General features: G+C 47.8%; 1 protein-coding gene across 7 annotated transcripts in view; it reads right to left on the bottom strand.

Annotated features, from left to right (window-relative positions):
* The window catches only part of DLGAP4 (DLG associated protein 4), a 178,360-nt gene that overhangs the window by 8,232 nt on the left and 158,915 nt on the right, over positions 1–11,213 (bottom strand). For 5 of the 7 annotated variants that reach the window (XM_084888640.1, XM_084888644.1, XM_084888645.1 and 2 more), the window contains 3 exons: positions 7,036–7,397; positions 4,457–4,545; positions 3,506–3,924 (listed from right to left, as the gene is read on the bottom strand). In XM_084888640.1, the coding sequence (XP_084744766.1) occupies positions 3,506–3,924; positions 4,457–4,545; positions 7,036–7,397 (870 nt within the window). Of the gene's footprint in view, positions 1–3,505; positions 3,925–4,456; positions 4,546–4,786; positions 4,867–7,035; positions 7,398–11,213 lie in introns of all 7 variants that reach the window. The other 2 variants (XM_084888641.1, XM_084888643.1) reach the window with 1 other exon arrangement.

Genomic DNA, 11,213 nt, shown 5'->3' with positions numbered 1-11,213 from the left:
CTAGAAATAATAAAAGAAATAAATAGCCCTAGCTGGTTTGGCTCAGTGGATAGAGCACCGGCTGCAAACTGAAGGGTCCTAGGTTTGATTCCAGCCAAGGGTACATGCCTGGGTTGTGGGCTTGATCCCCATTGTGGGGTGTGCAAGAGGCAGCCGATCAATGACTCTCTCTCATCATTGATGTTTCTATCTCTTCCTCTCCCTTCCTCTCTGAAATCAATAAATATATTTAAAAAAAGAAAAAAAAGAGAAAGTAAACCATAATCTATTATTTGGCTCTGCAGTGAACAATATTTACATGGTCATAGTAAACAGAAATATTGGTTGTTATTTAACCCAAATATAATATATATATGGAGGGTAGGACAGGAGGTGGGGGTGACAGAGCTAAATACTCATCTATTTTAGCAGGAAATAAATATATAATGATAGTGAATTTTAGAGTTGAAATAAAAGGTAATCACATTAAAAAAAGAAATGTGCTCCAATACAGAAGGTATCCTAGCATAGACACAGCTGATACTCACAGCCAGGTTGGCCTGGAGGTCAATTCCTCCCAGTGATACCAACAACAATCAAGATTTAACTACAACAAGCCTGTACACACAGTCCACAAAGGGGAGCACCAAGAGTGTCTACCTCAGGTAACTGGGGAGGCTGATCCACCGGGCCATACAGCGAAAATGAGGAGACAAGGAAACTGATCACAAACGAAAGAAATGGAGAACAAACTACTGGATATAGAGTTCAAAACCACAGTTATAAGATTTTTCAAGAATTTCTAGAAAAGGCTGATAAATTTAACGAGACCCTCAAGGATATGAAAAAGGACCAACTAGAAATTAAACATACACTGACTGAAATAAAAAATATTATACAAAAACATAACAGCAGACTAGAGGAACGCAAGAATCAAGTCAAAGATTTGGAATACAAAGAGGCAAAGAACATGCCTCTGGAGAAGCAGAAAGAGAAAAGAATCCAGAAAGTTAAGGATAGTGTAAGAAGTCTCTGGGATAACTTCAAGCATACCAACATCAGAATTATGGTGGTGCCAGAAGAAGAGAGAGAGCAAGATACTGAAAACCTACTTGAAGAAATAATGACTGAAAACTTCCCCCACCTGGTGAAAGAAATAGACTTACAAGTACAGGAAGCACAAAGAACCCCAAACAAATGGAATCCAAAGAGGAACACACCAAGACACATCATAATTAAAATGCCAAGGGCAAAAGACAAAGAGAATCTTACAAGCAGCAAGAGAAAAACAGTTAGTTACCTATAAGGGAGCACCCATACGATTGTCAGCTGATTTCTCAACTGAAGCTATGCAAGCCAGAAGGGAGTGGAAAGAAATATTCAAAGTGATGAATATCAAGAACCACAACCAAGATTACGGTAGTCTACCCAATAAAGCTATCATTCAGAATTGAAGGGCAGATAAAGAGCTTAACAGATAAGAAAAAGCTAAAGGAGTTCATCACCACCAAACAGCTATTATATGAAATGCTGAAAGGTATTCTTTAAGAAGAGGAAGTAGAAGAAAAAAGTAGATAAAAATTATGATCAACAAATACAAAAATATCAAGTGAATCTAAAAATCAAGTGTATTAAAAATCTGAGGAACAGAATAAACTGGTGAATCAGGAGCAAAGAAAGGGAGTGGGTTGATAATTATCAGGAGGAAAAAGGTGTGGGGGGTGCAGGAAGAGACTGGACTAAAATTGTACACCTATGGATGAGGACAATGGGGGGAAGGTAAGGGCAGAGGGTGGAAGGGAGCTATGGGGGGGGGGGAAGGAGAAACAATTATAATAATCTGAGCAATAAAGATTTATTAAATTAACAAAAAATATAAATTAAAAAAAATATAAATACAGAATATGCAGCTGATGAGGCTGAGAGTGGATAAGCTAAGGTAGGGCAGTGAGTTGGATGGCTTGTTAGCCTTTTAGTATTCTCACTGATCCTTGCTTCCATTCCAATTTTTAAAATACTATTGTAAAAAGTAATAGGTATATATCTCACAACAGTTCCCTGCACACACACACTGGGGAACTGGCCCAGCTGATGTGGCTCAACCAAGAGGTCATTGGTTCAACTCACATGCCTGACTTGCAGGCTGGACCCCCAGTTGGGGAGCGTGCTGGTGGCAGCCAATCGATGTATCTCATCTATGTTTTTATCTCTATCTCTCTTCCTACTTCTCTTTCTAAAAATCAATACAAACATTAAAGAATGCTAATGCTTTAGTTAAAAAAGAAAAAAAAAATGGGAACTGGCCTAGAGGACAGTGAAAACTGTGACTCCGAAGCACTCCTCTGAGTGATCAGAGGGTGCTTCTTCAGGCCCCATCCTATCAGGAGTCGGTGAGATGCTGGCTCCGACCCTCTGGATACCCTGCAGACCTGGTCTTGTACTTTCTGCGGAAGGGGCTAGTGGAAGACTGGAGCCTTGGCTGAACCAGGCCAATACAGGAATGGTTCCTGGCTCTGTGGCCTGGAGCTTCCCACAGGAGCCTGCCTCCAAACCACCATCCTATATATCACTCATCTGTGAATTTAGGCTCCCTACATATTTCTAGTTCTCCTGAACTAATTTCTCAGGGCAATATTTTGAAATAGGCATGGTATAGTTAGAAACGTATGTGGAAAAGTAGATGACTTCCATTTTTTTTTTTTTTTTTAAACTAAGTTTTCTCTTTAAGACAGGGTTGGGAATAACTATTTCAAACAATGCTGATACTTTTATTTTTTATATATTTTATTGATTTTTTACAGAGAGGAAGGGAGAGAGATAGAGAGCTAGAAACTTTGATGAGAGAGAAACATTGATCAGCTGCCTCTTGCACACCCCCTCCTGGGAATGTGCCTGCAACCAACGTACATGCCCCTAACTGGAATCGAACCTGGGACCTTTCAGTCTGCAGACCGAAGCTCTACCACTGAGCCAAACCGGTTTCAGCGGAAAAGTAGATGACTTCTATCTCACTGATTCATAGCTCCTCGAACCCTATTGAGGCCCACAGATCCTTTGTGGTTGGCAACAGTAGGTGCTCAATACAGAGCTGCGGAAGGCTTAATTATGGTACAGTAGCACTCTGTTTGGTCCTTTACATTCAATCCTCACAATGTGCTTATATAGCTAGAGAGTAGGATTAGCTCTGCATAACACAAGGAAACCAAGGCTCAGAGTAACCTGAACAAGGTCACTTCACTAGTAAGGAAAGAGCTAGGATTCAAACCCAGACGTGGCTGCCTTCACAGCCTACTCAAATGGCAGCTATGGCCATACATCTTTTTTGGAAAAAGATATGGCTAGGGAGATGGGTAGATGGGAAAAAAAAAAAAAAAAGAAAAAAGAAAAAAAGAGATGAGCTCACAATTGATGCAAGAAGAGAACCTGAAGACCCATCCCAATAGGAGGCTTGAGGCTGTCAGAAGCTGGAGAACTAACTGTCCATCCCTTCTCCCCTCACCCCAGATCAATGTCCTGTAGCACCTACCTTCTTCAGAGAGGTTGTTCTCTTTGGTCTCCTTGTCCATCTGACAGCACCAGCCTTCCAGCCGCTCCGTTTCTGCCTGCAGTAGCTTCAGGAACCAGTAGCCATCTCGGCGGCAGGTCCCTGACTGTGTTGGCTCTGCCGGGGAGCTGGAGGAGGTCTCAAGCCAGGGGTCAGGTGGGGGAAGTGACGATGCCTCTAGGGCAGGGTCGCTGTTGTCTCCATAGGAGAGGTTGCGCTTGATCTGGGCAATCTTGGGGGCCTGCCGAGGGCCGGCATCGATGTTGATGGAGTTGGAGTTGGAGTGTGGGGTACAGTCTGGGAGGCTCCTCTCAGATGACTTACAGCTTGAGTCATTGGCATCCTGGGTATCTGAATCGGTGTCCCGTCGGGAGGACATGCTGTGAGAGGGGGCGCTGCTTCTGTGGGTGGGGGGTGGAGTGGGGTGGGGACAGGAAGAGATGAGAGTCACCAAGAGTGCCAGAGATCAGAGGCCACCCCAACCCGGACACAAGGGAGACAGAGAAACGGATGCATCATCTGCTCACCATGCGCCTGAAGCGGGTCCCACAGCCCCCATCTCATTCTCTGCTCAGCCCTGGCCCCTCCCATACCCACACCCACACGCATATACACACACGGACAAGGTCATAAGGTTGTCTGTTTGCTGCAGTGGGGCCAGGAAGACCACCAACATTAGGGTAGCTCACATCTCAGCCCAGCCGTGGCCCCCTGCGGGCTGACTCATCTCACAGAGCAACTGCTCATTTGCCCACCCACCTGCCTGCCCGGCCTCCCATTCCTGGGCCACAGCCCACACCCCAAACCCAGCTTGGTTATTAGAAATTCAGCAAGGAGAAATGGTTTAGAGAGAGCAGGAGGAGAAGGCACAGGGGAGGCGAGAGCAGAGGAAGAGGAGAGGGGAGAAGCAGCCACCACCTCCGTACGACTTACCGCCAGTCGTCCTCTACCTGAACCCCGATGGACTGGAATTTGGTAGCGAGACTGGGCTCCTCTTTTGGCACTGGCTGAATGCAGTCAACCTTATTGAAGGACAAGGACAGCAACGGCACGGAGACAAAGACAAAAATAAAAAACAAACACCACACTTGATGCTGAAATTCACATTAGTGGGACGACGCAAACGGACGTTTGGACAGACGAACACGAGGCATGCGGACACTGCACGTGGGCCCAAGGCTGGGCCAGATTAAGCCGGGCACTGCTCATTCGCGCGGAGGCGGGCAGGAAGGGGATGGGGTGGAGATGACTGGCTTTCCCTACTCTGAGGAGGGTGCCATCACATCGATCGCTTTGGGTCCGTTGTCCTCCGAGAAGTGGGAACCGTTCCTTCTAGTCCTCTCCTTTACACGCATCAGAGAGAGAGAGAGAGAGAGAGAGAAAAAGGACGAAAGAGAACACACACACACACACACACACACACACACACAAAGCCACAGCCGTTATCTGGTGTAGTTGAAGATGGGGCTGTCTAGAGGAACAGTGTTCAGTTCCCCATCCCTGCAGCTGAAGGACGGGCTGGAGGTACTTGTATTAGGGGCAAACCTTGGACAGCAGTTCTGGGTTTGAAAATGGCCACCAATGGGAAAGATGGCAAGGTCCCTGGACTCTGAGATGCCATTCCTGGGCCTCACTCATACTTGGCTGAGGTTACCTTCAGCACTGGTCTGCCTGGGAAGCAGTGAGAAGGGCCAGGGCAAGAGCAAAGCTAGCAGTCTGTCTATTCCTGTAAAGTAGAAGGAAACGCAGCAACGATGATGCTCTAGGCCTGCCTTTCTTTTCTGGGACAAAGGTGTGGCCATGGAGTAGCCAGGCTAGCCCTTCCAGGATTGTCATGAGGGAGGGAGAACCCACACTTGACCCAGGGCTTGAGGCACAAAAGGGCTATCCTGGGAAATGGGGGGCCTCCAGTCTCTTGGCTTTATGGAAGAAGCAGGGGCCAGGGAGGCTTTCTGGGGCCGGGGACTGAGTACCAGGCTCCCTCTCACCATGGGATGTGGCCACACTTCTCCTTCAGCAAAAGCAAGCTCAGGAAATGCAGCATCACTGGACAAGAGCATGGGGGTAGAGGTGAATCTGGGAAGGGGAAGCCCAGGATGGGCCCAAGAACTAAATAGTCCTTATCCCTGTGTGTACTGGATAAAGGAGTCAAGGATGAGCCTAACGCTCCTCAGACCTTCCAGAAAGGTGAGAGCATCTGGTTTGGCCGGGAGAGGGCAGGGCTACTCAAAGACTAATGATCAGAGAAGAGGCTACTTTCTGTGTTCCTGGGAATCCCTGCTGGAGCACTGTACAGGGCAGAGGCTGGATCCCTCATGAAGGAGCCCAGAAAACAGGCGTGTCTCCTGGCCAACTCTTTCCTTATGTATGTGGAGAAACTGAAGTCCAGAGCTGCCTCTTGGGGGGAAAATTTCAGTCAAGTGCAAGAAATTGCTCAGTGAGCCTTGTTTGGTCCATTCAGTCCCCCTTTGTGTACCACATTCCTTCGGCATTCTAGTGCTTTGTCTTTCACTTGGCCATGTCCCTGCTCAGGGGCGGCTGGGGAAATCGAGATCCCACCCAACCCTAAGCCACAATGTACACCACCTTCATCTTCTTGACTGCCTCCTTTTCTGCTGAGTGCGCTCCACTTTAGTATGGAGGTCTAGCCAGAGCAAGGAGAATCCTCTCCATCTGGATTTAAAGCAACTCTTGAAAACTGCAAAGCAGGGTTCAGCTTTCCCCAGCTCTGCTAACAGAAACAGAGTACTGGTACTCGGTGCATGCAGGAGGTGCAGTGAAGCACCCTGCCCTGCTGTGTGTCGTCATGGCCGAGGGTGCACAGTGAGCTGGGCTTCTAGTGAGCAGACCAGTGAGCAGACCTGGCTCTGCCACTTGGTCCTAGAAAGCTATATCCCTGAATCCTTTCCCATCGATGGAGGCATCTAGAACGGCATCACACTTCTCAATCTGATGTGGGCCTGGTGCCTTGAGCCACCTACCTGTCCCCAAGTTCCAAGAGGGCTCTGGGCAAAGTTCCCCTTGAGTAACCCCCGTGGCTCAAGGGCCCTGGGTCCTGAGCCCCTGGCCCATCCATGTCTACACTCCATGCTGCTCCCACTGCCAAGTGGGACTGTGGCCTCCGCACCCGAGTTGACCTTGGATTAGAGAACTGTTAGGCCAGTCCCGCCTCCCACACATTGGCTGGCAGGGGAAAAGGTGGAGTGGACAGACAGTGGACAAACAGTAGACAGGAGATGACTGGCTGAGTGTAACTACATTCACTGGGATGACCCATTGGAGGAGCAAGGACAGGTACCCACGGTTGCAGACTTTGCAGTATGTGTGGGCAAACTCAAGGAAGGTATGGCTAAGGGTGGAATTTGGTTTGGTCACTTGTGACTAGATTCCCCCCAAATACACAGATAAGCCACTTTCACCCAGGAGAGGTAGTGGGCCTTCACCAGATGTAATTACACGCAGACAGGTGCACAGAGCGAGCTGAGGACACAGAGTGCAAAAGGGGCCCCTACTTGTATTCCTATAGATGACAGTTTCCTTTTGGGGATGGCCTCAGGATGGGATTCGGAGCTGGTCAGTATCCCTTGTTCACTCTTCAGAGTTGCATATTTTGGGGGTGGTTCCAGGGCCTCAGAGGCTGAGGTGATTCCACCCCGTGTCACACTGGGTGGTCGAGTACTGCTGTCCAGGCTGTCCGACGAGTTGCTCAGGCCCGACTGGCTCGTCACCTCACTCTTGTGGTCCTGGCTGTCCAGGTAGGTATCCTGGGCAGACTCAGTACTGCTCTGGACCGTGACTGAGATGAACGGCTTTGATGTGGTTCGTGGAGGGACCGGTGGTGGGGTCTTCTTATACGCTACTAGGCATGATGAACCTGCAGATGGATGAGAGGAGGGCAAGGGAAAAGGTGAGGCCCCCAACTCTCTCAAGCCCCTTTCAAGTCTGAAGCCCTACCTGACCTGGCCCTCGCCCTGGCCTCAGCAGTTCCCTCAGCAAGGATTTCTGGAGCAGGAGAATGAGGATTAGACACAGCAATGACCAAGACAGACAGGCTCTGGCCACCCTCATGCTAGGCGCCAAGGCCAAGTCTAGTGGGGGAAGCCAACCTGGACCAAAGATACCCTCCACCTTACAGTCACACACAACGGTATTATCTAGCCATGGAATGGGCTAGGACAGTGGTGAGCAAACTGTGGCTCACGAGCAGCAGTTTGCGGCTCTGTTGACTATGAGTTTGCTGACCACTGCCTTAAGGGAAAACACTTAAAAAAAACATTTTAATAATGTACTAATGTCTTTAACCTGAAGTCAAACTTCTGGGTAAGGGTAATGCCTTATGCAGTGGTCGGCAAACTCATTAGTCAACAAGCGGCAAACTGCGGCTCGCAAGCCACATGTGGTTTGCGAGCCACAGTTTGCTGACCTCTGGGCTAGGAGGTGAAATTCATGGAGCCAGAGGCTGTGACAACAGAGTGAAGGTCAAGACAGGTAAGGAATGGTTAACTTTGCTTTCCTCAGACTCACTGAGAGACCTACTGCTCCCTGCCACTGCTCCTTTCCTTCTACTCTACCTTCCCTCTACCCCTGTTCTACTTGGATGCCCCATCTATGCCTGAGCAAAGACCAACACATCCCTCAGGGCCCAGCTAACCCTTTCCTATCTTGCCATTCCCATCCCACCTCCTCCTCTTATGTGAAAACCTATACACCAGTCAAGATTCAGGGAACCAGGACCTGCCATGAGGGGGAGTTGAGGTAATCTTTGAATCCCACTCCCAGTGTGTCCTAGGTCTGGCTCACGGCAGGGGCACAGAACACCAGAGGCCTACAGATGGCTTCTTAATGCTGAACTTTTTGAAAGGTGCTTTTCTTTTTATATGTGTGTGTGTGGTGGTGGTTTTTGAGAGAGGGAGAGAGAGAAGAGATTGAAGCACCTATGAGAAACATCAATCAGCTGCCTCCTGCCACGCCCCCTACTGGGGATCGAACCTGTAACCTGAGCATGTGCCCTAATCAGGAATAGCATGGGTGATCTCTTGGTTCAGGGGTTGACACTCAGCCACTGAGCCAGACTGGCTGGGCTGGAAGGTGTTTTTCAAACAGAAGGAGCTACTTGCTGTGAGGGGCTGAGTCCGATACAGTGGTTTTTCTCAGCATCTTAACTCAAACTGCCTTTTTCCCATGAGGACTAGAACAAGCCTCTCCATGGGTCCAGGCCAGGCGGGGAACAGGAGCCCGATGAGTGAGGTTAAGCCTAACTTCAAGGAGCTACCAATTATGGAGAGGGCAAAGGCCCAATGGAAACCCACAAAACGAGGCCTAGGTGCCACAGGGGCTATGGACAAGACACAAAATCTCTCCACCTGTCACTATGGATGATCACTAAACTAATCTAACGATGGCTAAAATAAACAGCGACAACAGCAAATGCTTGTGACGATGCAGAGAAACTGAATCACACATATTGCTAATGGAAATGTAAAATGATATAATCACCCTGGAAAATGGTTTGGCAGTTTCTTTTAAAACTAAACATGCAATTACTGTACAACTCAGCAACTTACTCTGGGGCATTTATTCCATAGAATGATAGAGTGTTCATAAAAACCTAAATGTTCATGGCAGCTTTATTTGTAATCACCAAAAACTGGAAACAACTTAGATGTCCTTCAGTGGGTAAATAACAGTAAGAAATTGGTACATCCAGACTATGGAATACTATTCAGCATTAAAAATAAATGAACTAAAAATAAATGATATAAGCAACAAGTGAATAATGCCGAATGAAAAAAGCAATCTCAGAAAGCTACATACTGTATACTTTTATTTAAAAAAAATTATTGAAATTGCCTGGCTCAGTGGCTGAGTATCAACCTATGAACCAGGAGGTCATGGTTCGACTCCCAGTCAGGGAACATGCCTGTGTTGCAGGCTCAATCCCCAGTGTGGGGCGTGCAGAAGGCAGCCAATCAATGCTTCTTTCTCATCATTGATGTTTCTCTCTTTCCATCTCCCTTCCTCTCTGAAAGCTATAAAAGCATATTTAAAAATTCTTGATAGCACCTAATTATATAGATAGGGAATGAATTGGTGGTGGTGGGGACGGTAGGGGGAGAGGGACAAGAGGTGGGGATGTAAGTGTGGTTATAAGAAGGTGACAAGAGGAATCCTTGTGTGTGTTAATTGATGGAACTGTTGTATCTTGACTGTGGATACATGAACTTGCACATTTGGTGAAATTACAAAAGACTAAAGATATGCATAGTGATTACACAGGCTGTATCACAGGGGTTAAGGCTCAGACAGGTCCAGGGCTGGCATAGCTCCTACTGGTTTCTACTACAGGGGTAGGAGCCAAAATTTTACCACTCCCCAGACACTGGTAGGGAGGCTGGGATGGTTTTCTGATCAGTTGAGGGGCAGTTTCCCCTAAGAGCTGGACATTGAGAGCAGAGTGCTGAAGCCAGGACTCACTGAGGATTTTAGGAATTGATTTGTGTTTAGGGATCTGTGGAAGAGGCAACCCCCCACCCCAGGAGACAATGGGTTGCCCACAGTCTGGGGTCTGGACTGAATGAGGACTAACATTTTAATCTCACTCTCAGGGTTATCTAGGCCCAGAGTCTTTCTGATGTATTCTCAGAGGCCCTGAGCCCTGGCTGAGGTAGCCACTCAGACAGAAGAGAGGCCAGGCCAGATGGCCAGATGCGATAAGAGGAAAAGTGAACTTATCTTGGATTCTCTGTCTCTTGGGGCTCAGGTCCCAGCCAGATAGGCAGTGTGACTAACAGAGGATTTTGGGGCCTCATGGGCTCCCTGGGTGGTAGACATCCCCTGGCTCTGAGCACTGTCCTCCCAGGGGAGGGGGATGGGACCTGACTGCAATAGGACACCTCTCATTCACATGTGTGAAATGTTAGTTACACAGGCCATCGCCTCCCCAGCCCCTTCCAACAACACACTCCAGCCACTGTGTTTCTCATACCCATTACACTTCCTCCCAACTTTATACATGTTGTTCTTTCTGTCTGGAAAGCTGCTTTCACCTCCTCACGTTTCAAATGTCACATCCTCAGAGAGGCCTCCTCTGATTGCCCTCTACTTTCATATCACTCAGGATATCCATCAGTGCACCTATCACATTTGTCTTAGCTCATTTAGGGATTTGCTTGATGGTTATAGGCCTGGAACGGTTGGGGGAACTCTTGTCTGTCTTGGCACAGCAAGTCTTATCTCAAGCCAAGGGTAATACTTCAGTACAGAATGCTCTCAATATATATTTGTTGGATAATAAAATTAATCTCATCATTGATACAAACCCCGTATCTGGTTCCTAAAAGTCACAGTTATTTAATTATAGTGAAAGCTCCCAACACTTTGGTATCCAAGGTTATAACTCCCCTCCCCAATTTGGACCATTTTGGTTTGGTCCTACTCACCTATCTGTGAGTTTCATCTCCTGTCCTCCCACTCCCCAGCATGCTTCTTGCAGAATCAGAGAGCCAAATGCACCTTCCCAAACACACCTCACTCTTCATGCACCCAAGCCTTTGCACATGCACTTGTTTCTGCCAGAATTCCTTTTCATGTCCTCCCTGATTCTCATACTTTAACCAGTTCTTCACCCTCAGTTCTTCCTGGCTCAGGCAGAGTCTGCGCCTTTCCTCTCTCTGTGATTAGCTGGAGCACT

The sequence above is a fragment of the Pipistrellus hanaki genome (genome assembly GCF_964339955.1).
Source record: "Pipistrellus hanaki genome assembly, chromosome: 6".
NCBI lineage: Eukaryota > Metazoa > Chordata > Mammalia > Chiroptera > Vespertilionidae > Pipistrellus > Pipistrellus hanaki.
This window is presented reverse-complemented; position numbering and strand designations above follow the sequence as displayed.